General features: G+C 35.1%; 1 protein-coding gene and 1 pseudogene across 7 annotated transcripts in view; both read left to right on the plus strand.

Annotated features, from left to right (window-relative positions):
* Window positions 1-13,295, plus strand: part of MAP3K13 (mitogen-activated protein kinase kinase kinase 13) — a 137,839-nt gene that overhangs the window by 91,575 nt on the left and 32,969 nt on the right. For all 7 annotated transcript variants that reach the window (XR_001598788.2, XM_016159717.2, XM_016159716.2 and 4 more), the window contains 2 exons: window positions 4,013-4,572; window positions 10,943-11,126. Coding sequence is in view for 6 of the 7 variants with exons in the window: in XM_016159717.2 (XP_016015203.2) it covers window positions 4,098-4,572; window positions 10,943-11,126 (659 nt within the window). In the remaining variant the exon portion in view is untranslated. The remainder of the gene's footprint in view (window positions 1-4,012; window positions 4,573-10,942; window positions 11,127-13,295) is intronic.
* Window positions 5,011-5,129, plus strand: LOC118602392 (annotated as a pseudogene).

A 13,295-nucleotide genomic window follows, 5' to 3' on the forward strand; every position in this document is an offset into this window, starting at 1 on the left:
AGTGGGACAGTCAGGAGGTGATTCCCTTGATGTGATTATTAACTCCTTAACTAGTTTGTAAGCTTCGAAAGGAAGGAACTGTGTCTTAAAGAGACTGCATAATACAGGAGAGAGTTTGGGATAAGAAAAAATGACCTAGTATTCAATCCTGGCTCTGTGCCCTTTGGCATAGACCTCTCAAGGCCTTAGTGTCCTGTGAAAAACAAGGATAATGATTTTTGCTCTGGCTTCCTTACACAAGGGATCAAATGTTTAGATAAGATAATAAGCAACGGTATTTTTTAACCTGCAAAACACTCTAAGAAAGGGAGGGATTATCATAAGAATGCGATTGTGTTGTATAAGAAGGCAAAGGAATTTGGAAATCTGAATTTTGAGTGAGATTTCAATTCCTGTTCTACCACTTACTCCATATATGTCCTTAGAAAAGTTTCTAAATTCCCTGTAAAATGAGAATGACACTCTCGAAAGGATCATTAGTGCTGGAGCTGGCTTATACACCAGTTTGTAAGAGCCAATTGTTAAATATTTAGTAACTTTGCAAGCAGGTTGTTAAACTGTTATTTGCTTAAAATCTACTGTGGCAGGAGTATTTATATCAGAGAAATCAGCAAATACTACATTTTGGGCCATGGTGGTGGGGTTTTTTTTTCCCCTAGAGAGCTGGTTTATTAGCACATTACTGATTATGTAAACAGGCTCTGAATTGTGAAGCTCTTTGTCTTAATTATCATTAAAAGTAATAATGTCAACAGTAATGTTCTAAATCCATAGAACCTCACCTATTGCATGGCATAGCTCCAAGCATATATTTAATAAGTGCATTTTTAATTTAACTTGCAGTCTCACCCTTGTATTATTTTGATACTTCTGCCCCTGACCTAAAGGAACACCATATCTTTACCTCTCTTTAAATCTCTTTCTACAAAATGTCTTTTATTGATTGATTGATTGATTGGGGTAACATTCGTTAATAATATTACATAAATTTCAGTTGTAAAACATTTGAATACAACACCTGTATACTCAATTGTGTATTTACCACCCAAAGCCTAGTTTCCTTCCATTACCATATATTTGACCTTCTTTACCCTTTGTCCTCCTCACATTTCATTCTGTTGTCTATATCTATGAGTTCATTTTCATTCGTTTGTTTTTTTGTTCATTTGTTGCTTTTTGTTTTATATCCCACAAATAAGTGAAATCATATAGTTCTTGTCCTTTTCTATTTGGCTTATTTCACTTAGTATAATACCCTCGGCAAAGTGCCTTTTTAAAATCACATAACCAAAATAAAAGCCTGGTTCAGTACATGATGCACACAGTAGGACTTAAACCCTCTATGTCTGTAACTGAGCTAATTACCTGCTTTCCAAATCTTTTTTCTGATATTTCATGTCTCTGTTAATGACATTGCCCATTTATCTATTATCTCAAGTAAGTTATCTGAAAATTATTCTTCTTTCTTTTCCTTACCTATCCCTATGTCTAATCAATCACTAGATCTTACCAATTCTACTCTTAAATCCATTCCCTCCTCTTCATCGCCATTTCTACTGCCTTGATTCAGGCCCTTACCATTTCTTACTTGGAATCTTCCTCCTGATATCTTGACCTTTTAGTCTTTCCCCTTCATTCCAACTTCTATTTCTAGCAATGTAATTTTAAATTACAAAGCCAACCAAATCACTCCTTCCCTTAACATTCCTTAGTGGCTCTCTGTTATCTTGAGGATAAAATCCAAAAGCTTTAGCTTAACATAAAGTCACCATTTTCTGACCTTTGTCCACCTTTTATAAGAGTTATTATCTCCAGCTGCTGCCCAATACTACCTGGAATAGTCTCACTTTCCTAGTGGCCTCTTATTCACTATCCAACTCAGACAAAATGTTCTGTATGACACCGCTAGACATATTTGATGTTTATTTTTCTGAGCTCCATAGTACCCTGTACCTGTCTGTGAACCCTACCTATATGGCTGTTATTATCTATTAGTCTTCCCATTTAGATTGTAAGTTTCTAAAGAGCAGAAACCTATGTACCACTTCTATTAATGCTTAACACATTTATAACATGTAATGGGAGCTCAATAAATGTGTAAATGAATGAACGAAAGTTCAAAGGACAAGATACTTTCATTGGCTCATTCACACAAACTATTCATAGGGTATGGCAATGAAAAAGTAATGCTTAAAATTTGGGTCTTAGTAATGAAGATGAGTAATTGACAAAATAGAGATGGTTTATTTTTATCCATAACCCCCAATATAGGATACTGTGACTCCTCATCATCTTCAGGATAAAATCCAAACCTCTTAGCCTAGCATTCACAACTTCTTACAATCTAGCCCCCAACTTTTTCTCCATTCTTACCTTTCTCCATATACACACGTATAATCTACATTCTAGTCACTTAGATTTTTCATCTGTTCCATAGTCTTTCATCCCTCCATGCCCTCATTCATACTTTCCCCATACCTGTAGTACCCTTTTCTTTCACTCACCTCTTTCCTGCCTGCCTGATGAATTTCAACACTTCCTTCAAACTGATCAATAGTTACCACCTTTGGGCAGCTATCGCTGAAACTATTCCTCCCTCTTCTGTGCTCCCAGAGCACTAGGTTGATTCATAGTAAGCACTGTACTATTAGTCTTTGTTGGTCTGTCTTCTGCCCTCTGCAATGTGAGATTATCTTTATACACCGGCTTGTAACTTATTCTAGATGATAATACAGTGTGAAGAAAGGAAGGACTATTAGTAGGGGTATGCAAAGAATGTTAATTTCTGATAAAAGAACTATGCTGAATAAATTTAAGATCGATGTTGCATGATCTGGCCAATCTAGGATAATTAATTTCATGTCTTTATTTTAAGAGGTAAGGTAGTCCTGAGAAATTGGTGCTAATAGACAGGCCAAAATAAAAGAACAAGTTTAAAGAACTAAGGCTTAGTTAGGTTGCCCCAGCTTTGATGAAGTACAGTAAAAATAAATTTCATATCTTAAGAATTTGTCCTGTCACATATACATTTATCTACACGACTTAATGAATGCCTTAGAAAGTAAAGCAATGTGCCAGTGGATAAGACACTAAAGCAAAGAGAAAAGATGAGCGGTACCTTATAATGATAGAGGATGCAGTTTCTAATAAAAAACTATATATCAGAACATTTAATTTCCTTTTGGGAAGGGAAATAATTTTTTATTTCTGATTATAAACATAATACATATGCCTTAGTCTGTTCAGGCTGCTGTAACAAAAGTACCATAGAATAGATGGCTCTAACAGTAAACATTTACCTCTCACTGTTCTGGAGGCTGGGATAGCCAAGATCAAGACATTGGCAGGTTTGATACCTGGTTAGGGCCTATTTCCTGGTTCACAAGCAGCTGTCTTCTCACTGTGTCTTCACATGGCAGAAGAGGCAAGGGAGCGCTTCAGGATCTCTTTTATAAGGGCACTAATCCCATTCATGAGGGCTTTACTCTCATGACCTAATCACCTCCCAAAGTCCCACCTCCAAATACCATCACAATGGGGATTAAGTTTCCACTTATGAATTTGGGAGGGAATGCAAACATTTAGTCTGTAGCCAGATATTAATGCAGAATGTTTAGAAAATCTTGAACAACACGATAGTATACCTCCTCAGAAAACTCTAACCACCTCATTAATTCTTTAGACAATTAATAGTTAATTCTTTAGATAAATCCTTCCAATCATTTTTCTTGTGTATGTGTTCATGCATTCTTTTAAATTAAAAATTTGAAAAGTTTGTATAGAATATATTTTTACAACTTATTTTTTATATTATATGTTATGAACATTTTTTTCATGTGAATAAATACTCTTGTACAACATGATTTTTAGTTGCTGGACAGTATTTCATCATGTGGATATATAGCACTGTTTAATCCCCATTGTTTCATTGATTTTATTATTATGAACAGAAGTAGAGTCATGTGGATGACTAAAGAAAGGATGATCTCATGTCCTCCTCCTGTTTTCCTAGGTTTTGGAGCCCTTTCTTACATCAGAACTCTATTCAAATAATCCTCTGAGTGTCATCTCAGGACCTTGGGCATACTCATGGCACAATGGCCGACCCTCAGGAGTACCTGAGCTGCTCCTCTTCCGCACATTTACCCTTGACTGAAAACAAAACCTTTAATGGACTACAAGATGAACTCACACCAATGGGGAATCACCCTTCACCCAAATTCCTTAAAGACCAGCAGGAAAAGGGGGCGGTGCAGACAGAGCTAACCGAGGGCATGAATAGCCCCACCACCACGACAGTGTTGACAAGTGTAAGCGAGGATTCCAGGGACCAGTTTGAGAACAGTGTTCTTCAGCTAAGGGAACAAGACGAATCGGAGATGGCGGTGTCTCAGGGGAACAGCAGCACTGTGGACGGAGGGAGCATGAGTGGAACCGAAGACATCAAGATTCAGTTCAGCAGGTCGGGCAGTGGCAGTGGTGGGTTTCTTGAAGGACTATTTGGATGCTTAAGGCCTGTATGGAATATCATTGGGAAGGCATATTCCACTGATTACAAATTGCAACAACAAGGTAAGCTAGAGTATGGACATGGAAGATAGTTTCTGTGTAAACACACCACTATCATTAACTGGGTAATCTTTGACCTGTGGGTAAATTAAAGAACTAGTGCCAGATAAATACCTCATATCAATTTCCCATAGACCTTCTGAATGGAACATATTCATATTTGATTGGTCTTTTTTCATTGAAACCCATCTTGTGTGGTTATCCAGTCCAGTGGCATCCAGGGTAGAGTACATATACGACAATCCATAATATTATGAGAAAGAAAATGTTAGAGCTCCTGTTCTTTTTATTTCATCATTTGAGATTTCTATTTTCATGCATGTTTTCATATATATATTTGGTATTTTAGTAAAGTACAGATATATAATTTATAAATCAATCACAAAATGTTTGGCTGTCTAAATTTCTTATTGAAAGTTTACACAATCAAAAGTCTGATGGGTCTACGGCCATACTACTCTGAACAAGCCCAATCCTGTCTGATCTCGGAAGCTAAGCAGAGTCAAGCCTGGTTAGTACTTGGATGGGAGACCGCCTAGGAAGACCAGGTGCCATAGGCATAAAAAAAGTCTGATGGCCACTGAACTAATTCAACCCAAAGAGAAGCCACATGGTACCACCCCTGAAGATTGCAGGCCTCCCTTAGGTTGTAATACAAAGGAACTTTTTTCTTACAATCATGGCACAGAAAGCTCATATTTTGAGGAAAGACAAAATATCTAACCATTCTTGAGAGGCATTATTTTTCTAGATTCCACAGCTTTTTAAAAAGTAAATGTTTAGTTCCCATCATTGCATAACATGTATATTATTCATATATTCCAATTCAAGCATTATGATTTTGAAGTAAAGAGAACACATGTCCCTAGTGTTCTTTATAATTTCATTTTTGTTCTTTAAAAGAACTTTATTTTCCCTGATAACAAAAGTAATTATATATAGAAAATTTGGAATATATGGGTAAGTTCTACCCACCCCCAAAAGTTACAGTAAACTATGATCCCCATTCTCCTGAGAATAACCACCATTAATATTTTTGGTATAAATTATATTAGTCTATTTGTGTGTGTGTGTGTGTGTGTGTGCATTAAAACAATAGTCATACTATTTTTCACATCATATTGTAAACATTTCCCATGTCATGAAATATACTTCTTTAGCATAATTTTTAATGCCTGCATAATGTGAAATTGTGTGAACATACAAATATTTATTTAAACAATACTCTATTGCTTGACAGTTAGTGATTATAAGCCACACTGCAATGAACATCTATTACTTAATTTGAACATATTTTCGATTATTCCTTAAGATCAATTCCTAGAAGAGGACAGGTTGGATTCAAAGAGTTTGTTGCTTTCAAGGCTTTTGATTTATATTTTTGTAGCCTTGTGTAAGTGATTCAGTTGTTATGAGTTCTCTCATCAAGAAATTTTGGAAAGGAAAATATGGAAATAAGGAAATAAGATTCTGTTTTATTTTATAACTGAATATTAGACTCTGTGACCCTCCCTTAAAATATATATGTTCATCTGTTTTAGGCAAGACTATTGACAGCTTTTCCACAATAGCCAGTCAACATTAGTCACCATTAACCTGCTTTTCTCATGCATTCTGTTTTTTCTATTCATGAAGTACTTTCTCCCAAACCAAGACCAGCCTCTTCCTCTATAAGTATATTGAGATTTACTGGTAAATCTATCAGTTCCAGGTGTACTTTTCAGGATTTGTTAACCATAGTATCTATTCCTGCTTCATGCAGAAATTCTTTGTCAGTCCCTGGATTCTGTGTCTGTCTGTCTGTCTCCCTCTTTCATACATACTCCCATACTCTGTACATTCCACCCTTTCTCCCCCTCCCATGATCTTAAGGTTTCAAGGAAATTAAAAAATCATTTCTTGTCACACAGGGTGGGGCACTCCTGTGTTAAACAGTGTTATTATTTTTTAAATTGGGAATAAAGATAAGCACAAAGAGGAAAATAAAAATGACTCATCATCCCACAATTCAGAGATAACCACCCTTAATTTATTATTTTGTAAATGTTCCCTTTTCTCTGCTTAGATGCAAAACCTACAAATATCTGCTTATGTGATAAACTCCATTTGGTTTTTAGGATCTTAACTTGTCTAGTCTCATAATTATTTTGGTGGTAATTTGGGGTCTCAGGATCCAAATGCCACATTGAGTTTCTGACTCATAGAAGGTATAGCAGACACATTCTCTGTTTATGAAAAGGAGCCTTTAAATTTTTTTTTTTTTTATAATTCTATAAACTTGTTTTTAATTTGTCATCCAGTTGATTATGTGACTTTTTTAGGAAGTCTTATTTCAGGAATAAATAGGAAACAGGCCTGGTCAGCTTAAGATTACAAAGGCATAGCAGCTGCCTGACTCTTCAACAGATGACAAGATACTTACTGTGGGCTGGTGTTGCTGTGGGCTGTAAGAGAGATTTGCTAGGCAAAAACTAAGCGTAGTTTTTTTCTTGTCAGCTCTGGGATCAGGGAGCTAATCTTTAATCCTGGATTATAGTCAACCAAAGAATAGCACATGTGAGAGATGTGTCCCTGCATTTTGTATTTAGGAGGAAATTTCACTACATTTTTAAAAAATTTAATGATGACTTCATCTCCCATTTATGTTAGTAGTGAAGTCGAAGTAAGGTCGTGCTATGTGTAATTGAAATCATTTATTTCTAAATAGTTCCCAGTCTTAAAGCAAGTATTGTCATAGACATGTCTGAATAAACAAAGGAGAGCTTATGCATTAAAGTGGATGGGTATGTGGCTTTTTCTCAGTCTTAGGGGACATGGTGGATGTTGGAATTAAGATAGTAGTCATAGTGATGAATCAGAGAGAAGATAAAAAAAACTGGGGAAGAGTACCAGTGAGACAGATATAAATGCAGCAGAAAGTCTGGGGCAAACGCTGGAGGGAGCACAGCCAGTTTTCGTTATTATGAGGTTAGAGATCTTGCTTGTCAATGGTATAGGCCCCCATGTTTTCACATCCTGATTGCTAACTTTATTTTCCTACCATTTTCCTCTTCTTTGGCTTCCTTTGACAGGGACATTGGGACAGGACCAGAGGACTAAATAACATCCATTAATTTTACTTCTGTAATAAGTTCTACTAAAAAGATTGATGCAAACGTGGTTGAAGTGTTACTTTATTTTACACTGTTGGTAGAGGAATATTTTATTCCTTATTATAATATTCCCAACCTTTGCTATTTGAGCACCAAATGTAGTTATCATTTGTATTTTAATAATTCATTTCTCATTTTATAAAAATACCAAATAATAGGCATTATTTATTTAAAATATAGTAAATTATAATATATGCATTATAAAATGATGTAAAAATGATTATTTAACAAGTTATTTTGGAATCACTAAATAACAATATGGAAAAAATATTAATGTATATCAGTCCTCACACCATACACCAAAATAAATTCCAGATGAATATAAAAGTTAAACTTTTAAAAAATCAACTACAAATCACCCTTAAAAGATAGAGTAGGCAGTAGAAGAAGTTACAAAGAAAGCAACGGGCAACTACAAAAATATTTTGTTCAAAAAAAATTAAAAGAAAAAGACTTTAAAAATGTTATCTTCATATTTTCAAAGAAATAGAGAGGAAGCTCCTTTAAGTTTATGAGAACTACAAGACCCTAATAAATAAATGGACAAATGATCAATTTGACAGTTCATAGAAAGTAGATGTATTAAACAAGTATAAAGAAAATATTCTACATCCCTGGCAATTAAAATAGTACAAACTCATAAAACACTATTTTATACCTAATTAAATTGGCACCAGAATATAACTGAGAATACTTATTGCTGGCAATTTTGTAGTAAAAGAGACATACTCAATGTGCTGCTGTCAGCAAAAACTAGCAAAATCCTTTCAGCTAGCAATTTGGAATGGATACCATGAGCCAGGAGACCGTACTCTTTAATCTAAGGATTGAGTCTGAGGAAATAATATAAAGAAAGAAAAAAAAGTAATTTCAAATTTAAACTATATACAAAAAATGGAAACATTTAAGTACCAAAGAAGATAAGAGGGTACAGTAAACAACTATTAAAGCTTATAATAAAAACCATATAAATACGTGGAGAATACATAATACATGAAAAAGGAAAATTATACATCACATATAACTTTTATATAGTTATATGCATATTAACAACGACTAGAAGAGAAGATGAAAACAGTATGGGATGGATATCAGATTAAATACATGTTTTTCTGTTTTTTTTTCTTGCTATTTTCTAATGTTTCCAGTATTTATAAGTAAATAAAGATCGAGTAAATAGGGGGGGAAAAGACACCCAAAGATTGTCTAATTTTAATTGTTATTGTATTAAAAATTGGGATAACTTAGGCTTTTATAAAGTTATTCAGAGAAATATTACCTAGTTATGTTCTTGCCCCAAATATTGCAATAGTATTTTATTCTGCCCCCAGAATGGTCAGAATGATCCCATGTTTAGTTCTTCACTGGACCCCTCATAGCAAAACTCTTTTAGAGTATGCCATCAATATCTGCAATCCTGTGTGTGCTGTATGAATAAGCCTATGGGAATGAAATTGAGGCTGCTTGAGATAATTAATATCTGTCCATCTTTAGAGCCATAAAGATCTTGAAAGCAGTCAAGCCTATAACTTACTGCTTCCTCCTAGATCTTACTGGGTAACACTTGTTCCTTTTGTGATTTCATATTTGTATTTTAGAGATATTTGCTTTTATATAGCATCTACTCAATTTCAGTAGAGCAGAAACCTGTAATACTATTGATATCAGAAGAATGGAACGAATACCTGTGATATAAACTACCTTCACTACAAGTTTCTCTGCTCTATGTAGTTTAGTTATATTTCAAAGGTCATGTTTTAACCATTATAATGAGAAGCCACATTTTATTAAGAGTCTACAGAATTTTATTTCTCTTAAGGTAGAGAAAATCAGAGGAGAGAAATGCAGTTCCCTTCTAGCTACCAATGAACTCTTTCTATTCTTACTTCACATAGTAGATGATGAGTTGATTTGCTTTCAAGACCAGAATATCTTCAAAGCTAACTCAACACTATGTAATTTAGTGTTCTGCAGAGAGTGGCCTTTTAGTGATTGGTGATCCAACAAGAATCTCTAATAACCTTTAACATTGTCATCATCCTCTCCTCACTCCCTGGGGCTCCTAGCTCTTTGATGTTCATTTCTTACCAGTTCAGTGATAATGCAGCAGCAAAAAGGGGGACAAGGAGAAGGATCAATGAATTCTATCTTTCTTTTTAAGTTAGCTTCACAAGATTAAAGCACATATTGACTGAATTTTTGAAGTGCTTTATTTTAAATAGCATTTTATTCATTATAAAAATAAACTTATGGTTAAAAAAATTTTAATACAGAAAAGGATAAAGAACATAATATGAATTACCACTTTGAAATGACCCCTGTTATATTATTGGTGCAAAAAAAAAAAAAATCAAACTCAGAGAAAAAGAGAAACTTGAAAATCATGCATCTACAAGAGTAAAGATATCATAACTAATGACCCTCAATTTCTTCATGAGAGGAGATATGATATAGTAGACAAAACACTGTCCTTGGAATCTGCCAGTTCTGAAGTTCTGGGCCCAGTTCTTCCACTTACCAGCTATATGACCTTGGGTAACTTACCCACGCTGTGCCTTAATTTTCTCATCTTTAAAAAAATTTTTTAAAGAAAAAATGAATCACCACAGAAATATTAAACATTAAAAATCTTTTATATTTTGAAATAACCATAATAAGGCCAAACTTGTAGGATTGTTATAAGAATTAAACACAAGATGTGTAAAGCACTATGCTAGTATCTGGCATATGCTGGATACTAAGTAAAAGATAAATACTAATATAAGTTTTATACATAATTAAGTTCTTAGGAGAGAGTATCATTGAAAATTCATTCAGCAAGGATTAATTGAGCTTCTGACTAGAAATTCAAAGAGGAATAAAACAACACTTACAATGAATGATGAGGTAGGGATAGTGGTGTAGAGACAGTAGGGTGAACGGACTAAACATGAAAGCTTGAAGTGGGGAGGTCGGAGTGTCAGGATATGTTTTGTTTGGAGGAGAACAAAAGGAAATCTCTGATCTGCTTGATTTCACTGGTTAAAAATTGATGAAATTAATACATGAGAGTCTGATCTGTAGTGTCAAGGCCCATAGGCAGGATATACCTTTCGGTGAGTTACCAGGTGGGAGACAAAGGATAGTGTTCGTTTTGGGTAATGGTGAAGTTGGTACCTTTGGAGTGGTCCATGAGCAAATTCCAAGATCTTTTTAAGGTTGTTTCTTGCTTGTGTGCCTAGATACTTGGGAAGTGCCATTTGAGGAGATCTCAGAGCTGCAGTGGCTGGGTAGTGGAGCCCAAGGAGCTGTCTTCCTGGGCAAGTTCCGAGCGGAGGAAGTGGCCATCAAGAAAGTGAGAGAACAGAATGAGACGGATATCAAGCATTTGAGGAAGTTGAAGCACCCTAACATCATCGCTTTCAAGTAGGTCAAGGCTTTTTTTTTTTTTTTTTAAGAAATAGGGAGATTTTCTTTCCCCCAATATATACATATAATTTTCTGCTTTAAAAGACATGTTAAAAACACTCTATAGACTAAGCATTGTGCTAGGTAATTTGGAAGGGTACCAAGAACGATTAAATTACAGTCATGTCTTTAAGGAGTTTATAATTCAGTAATTCTTTTGACTAGAGGGTACCCTGCTTGGAAGGGGTGTAGAGAAGAAACAGAGAGGGAGAAGGTGAATTCCTGCCCAGCAGTCAGATTTGCTAAATCAACCTCATTTATTAATAGGATGACAGAGGTCACTTTCAGATAATCTGAACATCCTAAAATTCAATTAAGAAAAAGTTAACATCTAAGTGATCAGAGCACAATTAGTCCCTATGAAATAGATAATGTTTTATTATTATTACTATTAGTTTCTATTAGTGTCCCTTCTTAAATACTAACTTGTAAGAACAGGTACCTTCAGAGTATTTCTCCCTGCCTCAGGTTTTGCTAGATCTCTTTTCTTTTTTTTTTCTTTTCTTTTCTTTTTTTTAGGTGAGGCAACCCTTGGTTGACCTCACAGACTACAAGGACTTTGTCAGATTACAATCCCTTATTTTTTTATTTTTTACTCCTACAGCACTTGGTCTTCTTAGGTAGTCTCCCATCCAAGTACTAACCAAGCCTGACCCTGCTTAGCTTCCGAGATCAGACAGGGGTAGATCCCTTTTCAAGTAATGCCAAACACTCAGCTTTCTAAATCTAGTGATAGCAGAGTTATTGATGATAGTAAGTTATGTGCTATTTTTATTTCACAAAGCAGTTGTTTTCAAGATTGTTATAGTTTAGACCATTATTTTCATAATATTGGCACAGGGAGGCTCAAAAATAAATTTGTAGAAATTACCAAATTTGGCAGTGCTGAGGTCTAAATACATGTAATCTCTTCTGCCTGTACCTTTCCCTTGAGCTCTCTCTCTTATCAGCCTTTAAATTTTGCCCTAGACTTGAACCCATAAATGGGGAGTGGCCTTAGAGGAAGTTAGGTAAAGAACAGGAAAAATAGCCTTTACGGGGGATGAAAATTTAGAAATTAGAACATCTTGGGGGTGTGTGTGTGTGTGTGTGTGTGTGTGTGTGTGTGTGTGTTTATTGGTTAATATAATTGTATAATTTTTAGGTGTACATAATAATTTGACATCTGTATATTCTTTTGTGTGTTTACCACTCAAAGTCCAATTTCCTTCAGCTACCATATATTTGATTGGCATATCTGATATATATATTTTTTAATTCTGAAAAATACTATGACCAATGAGGCTACAGTTAAAAGTGGAATAGGTTATAAATCCCCCTTCCCTAAACTAGGAGGAACTTCTAGCCCCCAAAAATGATCCTTTCTTGATAAAACTTTCATTATAAAGTTAAATATGTGATGTCATAATCTTTATTTAGAACAATATCCCCAAAGTAAGGAATAGAAATCTTAGGTACAGATTTTATAGAATGAGTTTAAATGAGTAATGAGACTGAGTTTTGATTTTCAAAGACCCGTTAAGGAAAGAAAAAGCAGTGTAAAAAGAAGAGAAGCATCCAACTGGGACACTAAATGAAGCACTTGTATTTTTTTCCTTATGGAAGGAACATCCATGCAGAGGGCATGGGAGAGAGCTTCAGCTGCTATAGTGAATTTGTCACTGGCTCCCCTCCTAGAAGGACTGAGAGGATGTGAGACCAAAACAAGATGCCCTAGAGACCAATTCTAATCTTTCCAAAGATTATAATTTTAAAAGACAATAGGAGGATTCTTTTTAAGCAGACTATCAGAGCCTCGCTTCTTTCTTTCATTTTACTTCACTGAGAGGATCATCAATCCCAGTGTGCTGCACCATTGTAAATGGAAAGAAGGGCCTTCCATTTAACTTCTATTTAACTTAACTTTTAAGCTTAGATCACTAGGATGCTGGGTTTGAGACACAGGACATTCTATAGATTAGCATGGCCTTTTGGGCTCCTGTAATGAAATAAGCTGTGTGTCCCAGGTAAGAAGGCTTTCCAGGTAGAATTGTGTCCTCAGAAGATGGGTGTGAGAAGCTTTATTTTTCTTTCCTTTCTTTTGTTTCTTCCTTTTTTTTTTTTTTTCCTATTCCTTTCCCCCACCTC

This window comes from Rousettus aegyptiacus, unplaced genomic scaffold (genome assembly GCF_014176215.1).
Source record: "Rousettus aegyptiacus isolate mRouAeg1 unplaced genomic scaffold, mRouAeg1.p scaffold_m13_p_4, whole genome shotgun sequence".
NCBI classification, from domain to species: domain Eukaryota; kingdom Metazoa; phylum Chordata; class Mammalia; order Chiroptera; family Pteropodidae; genus Rousettus; species Rousettus aegyptiacus.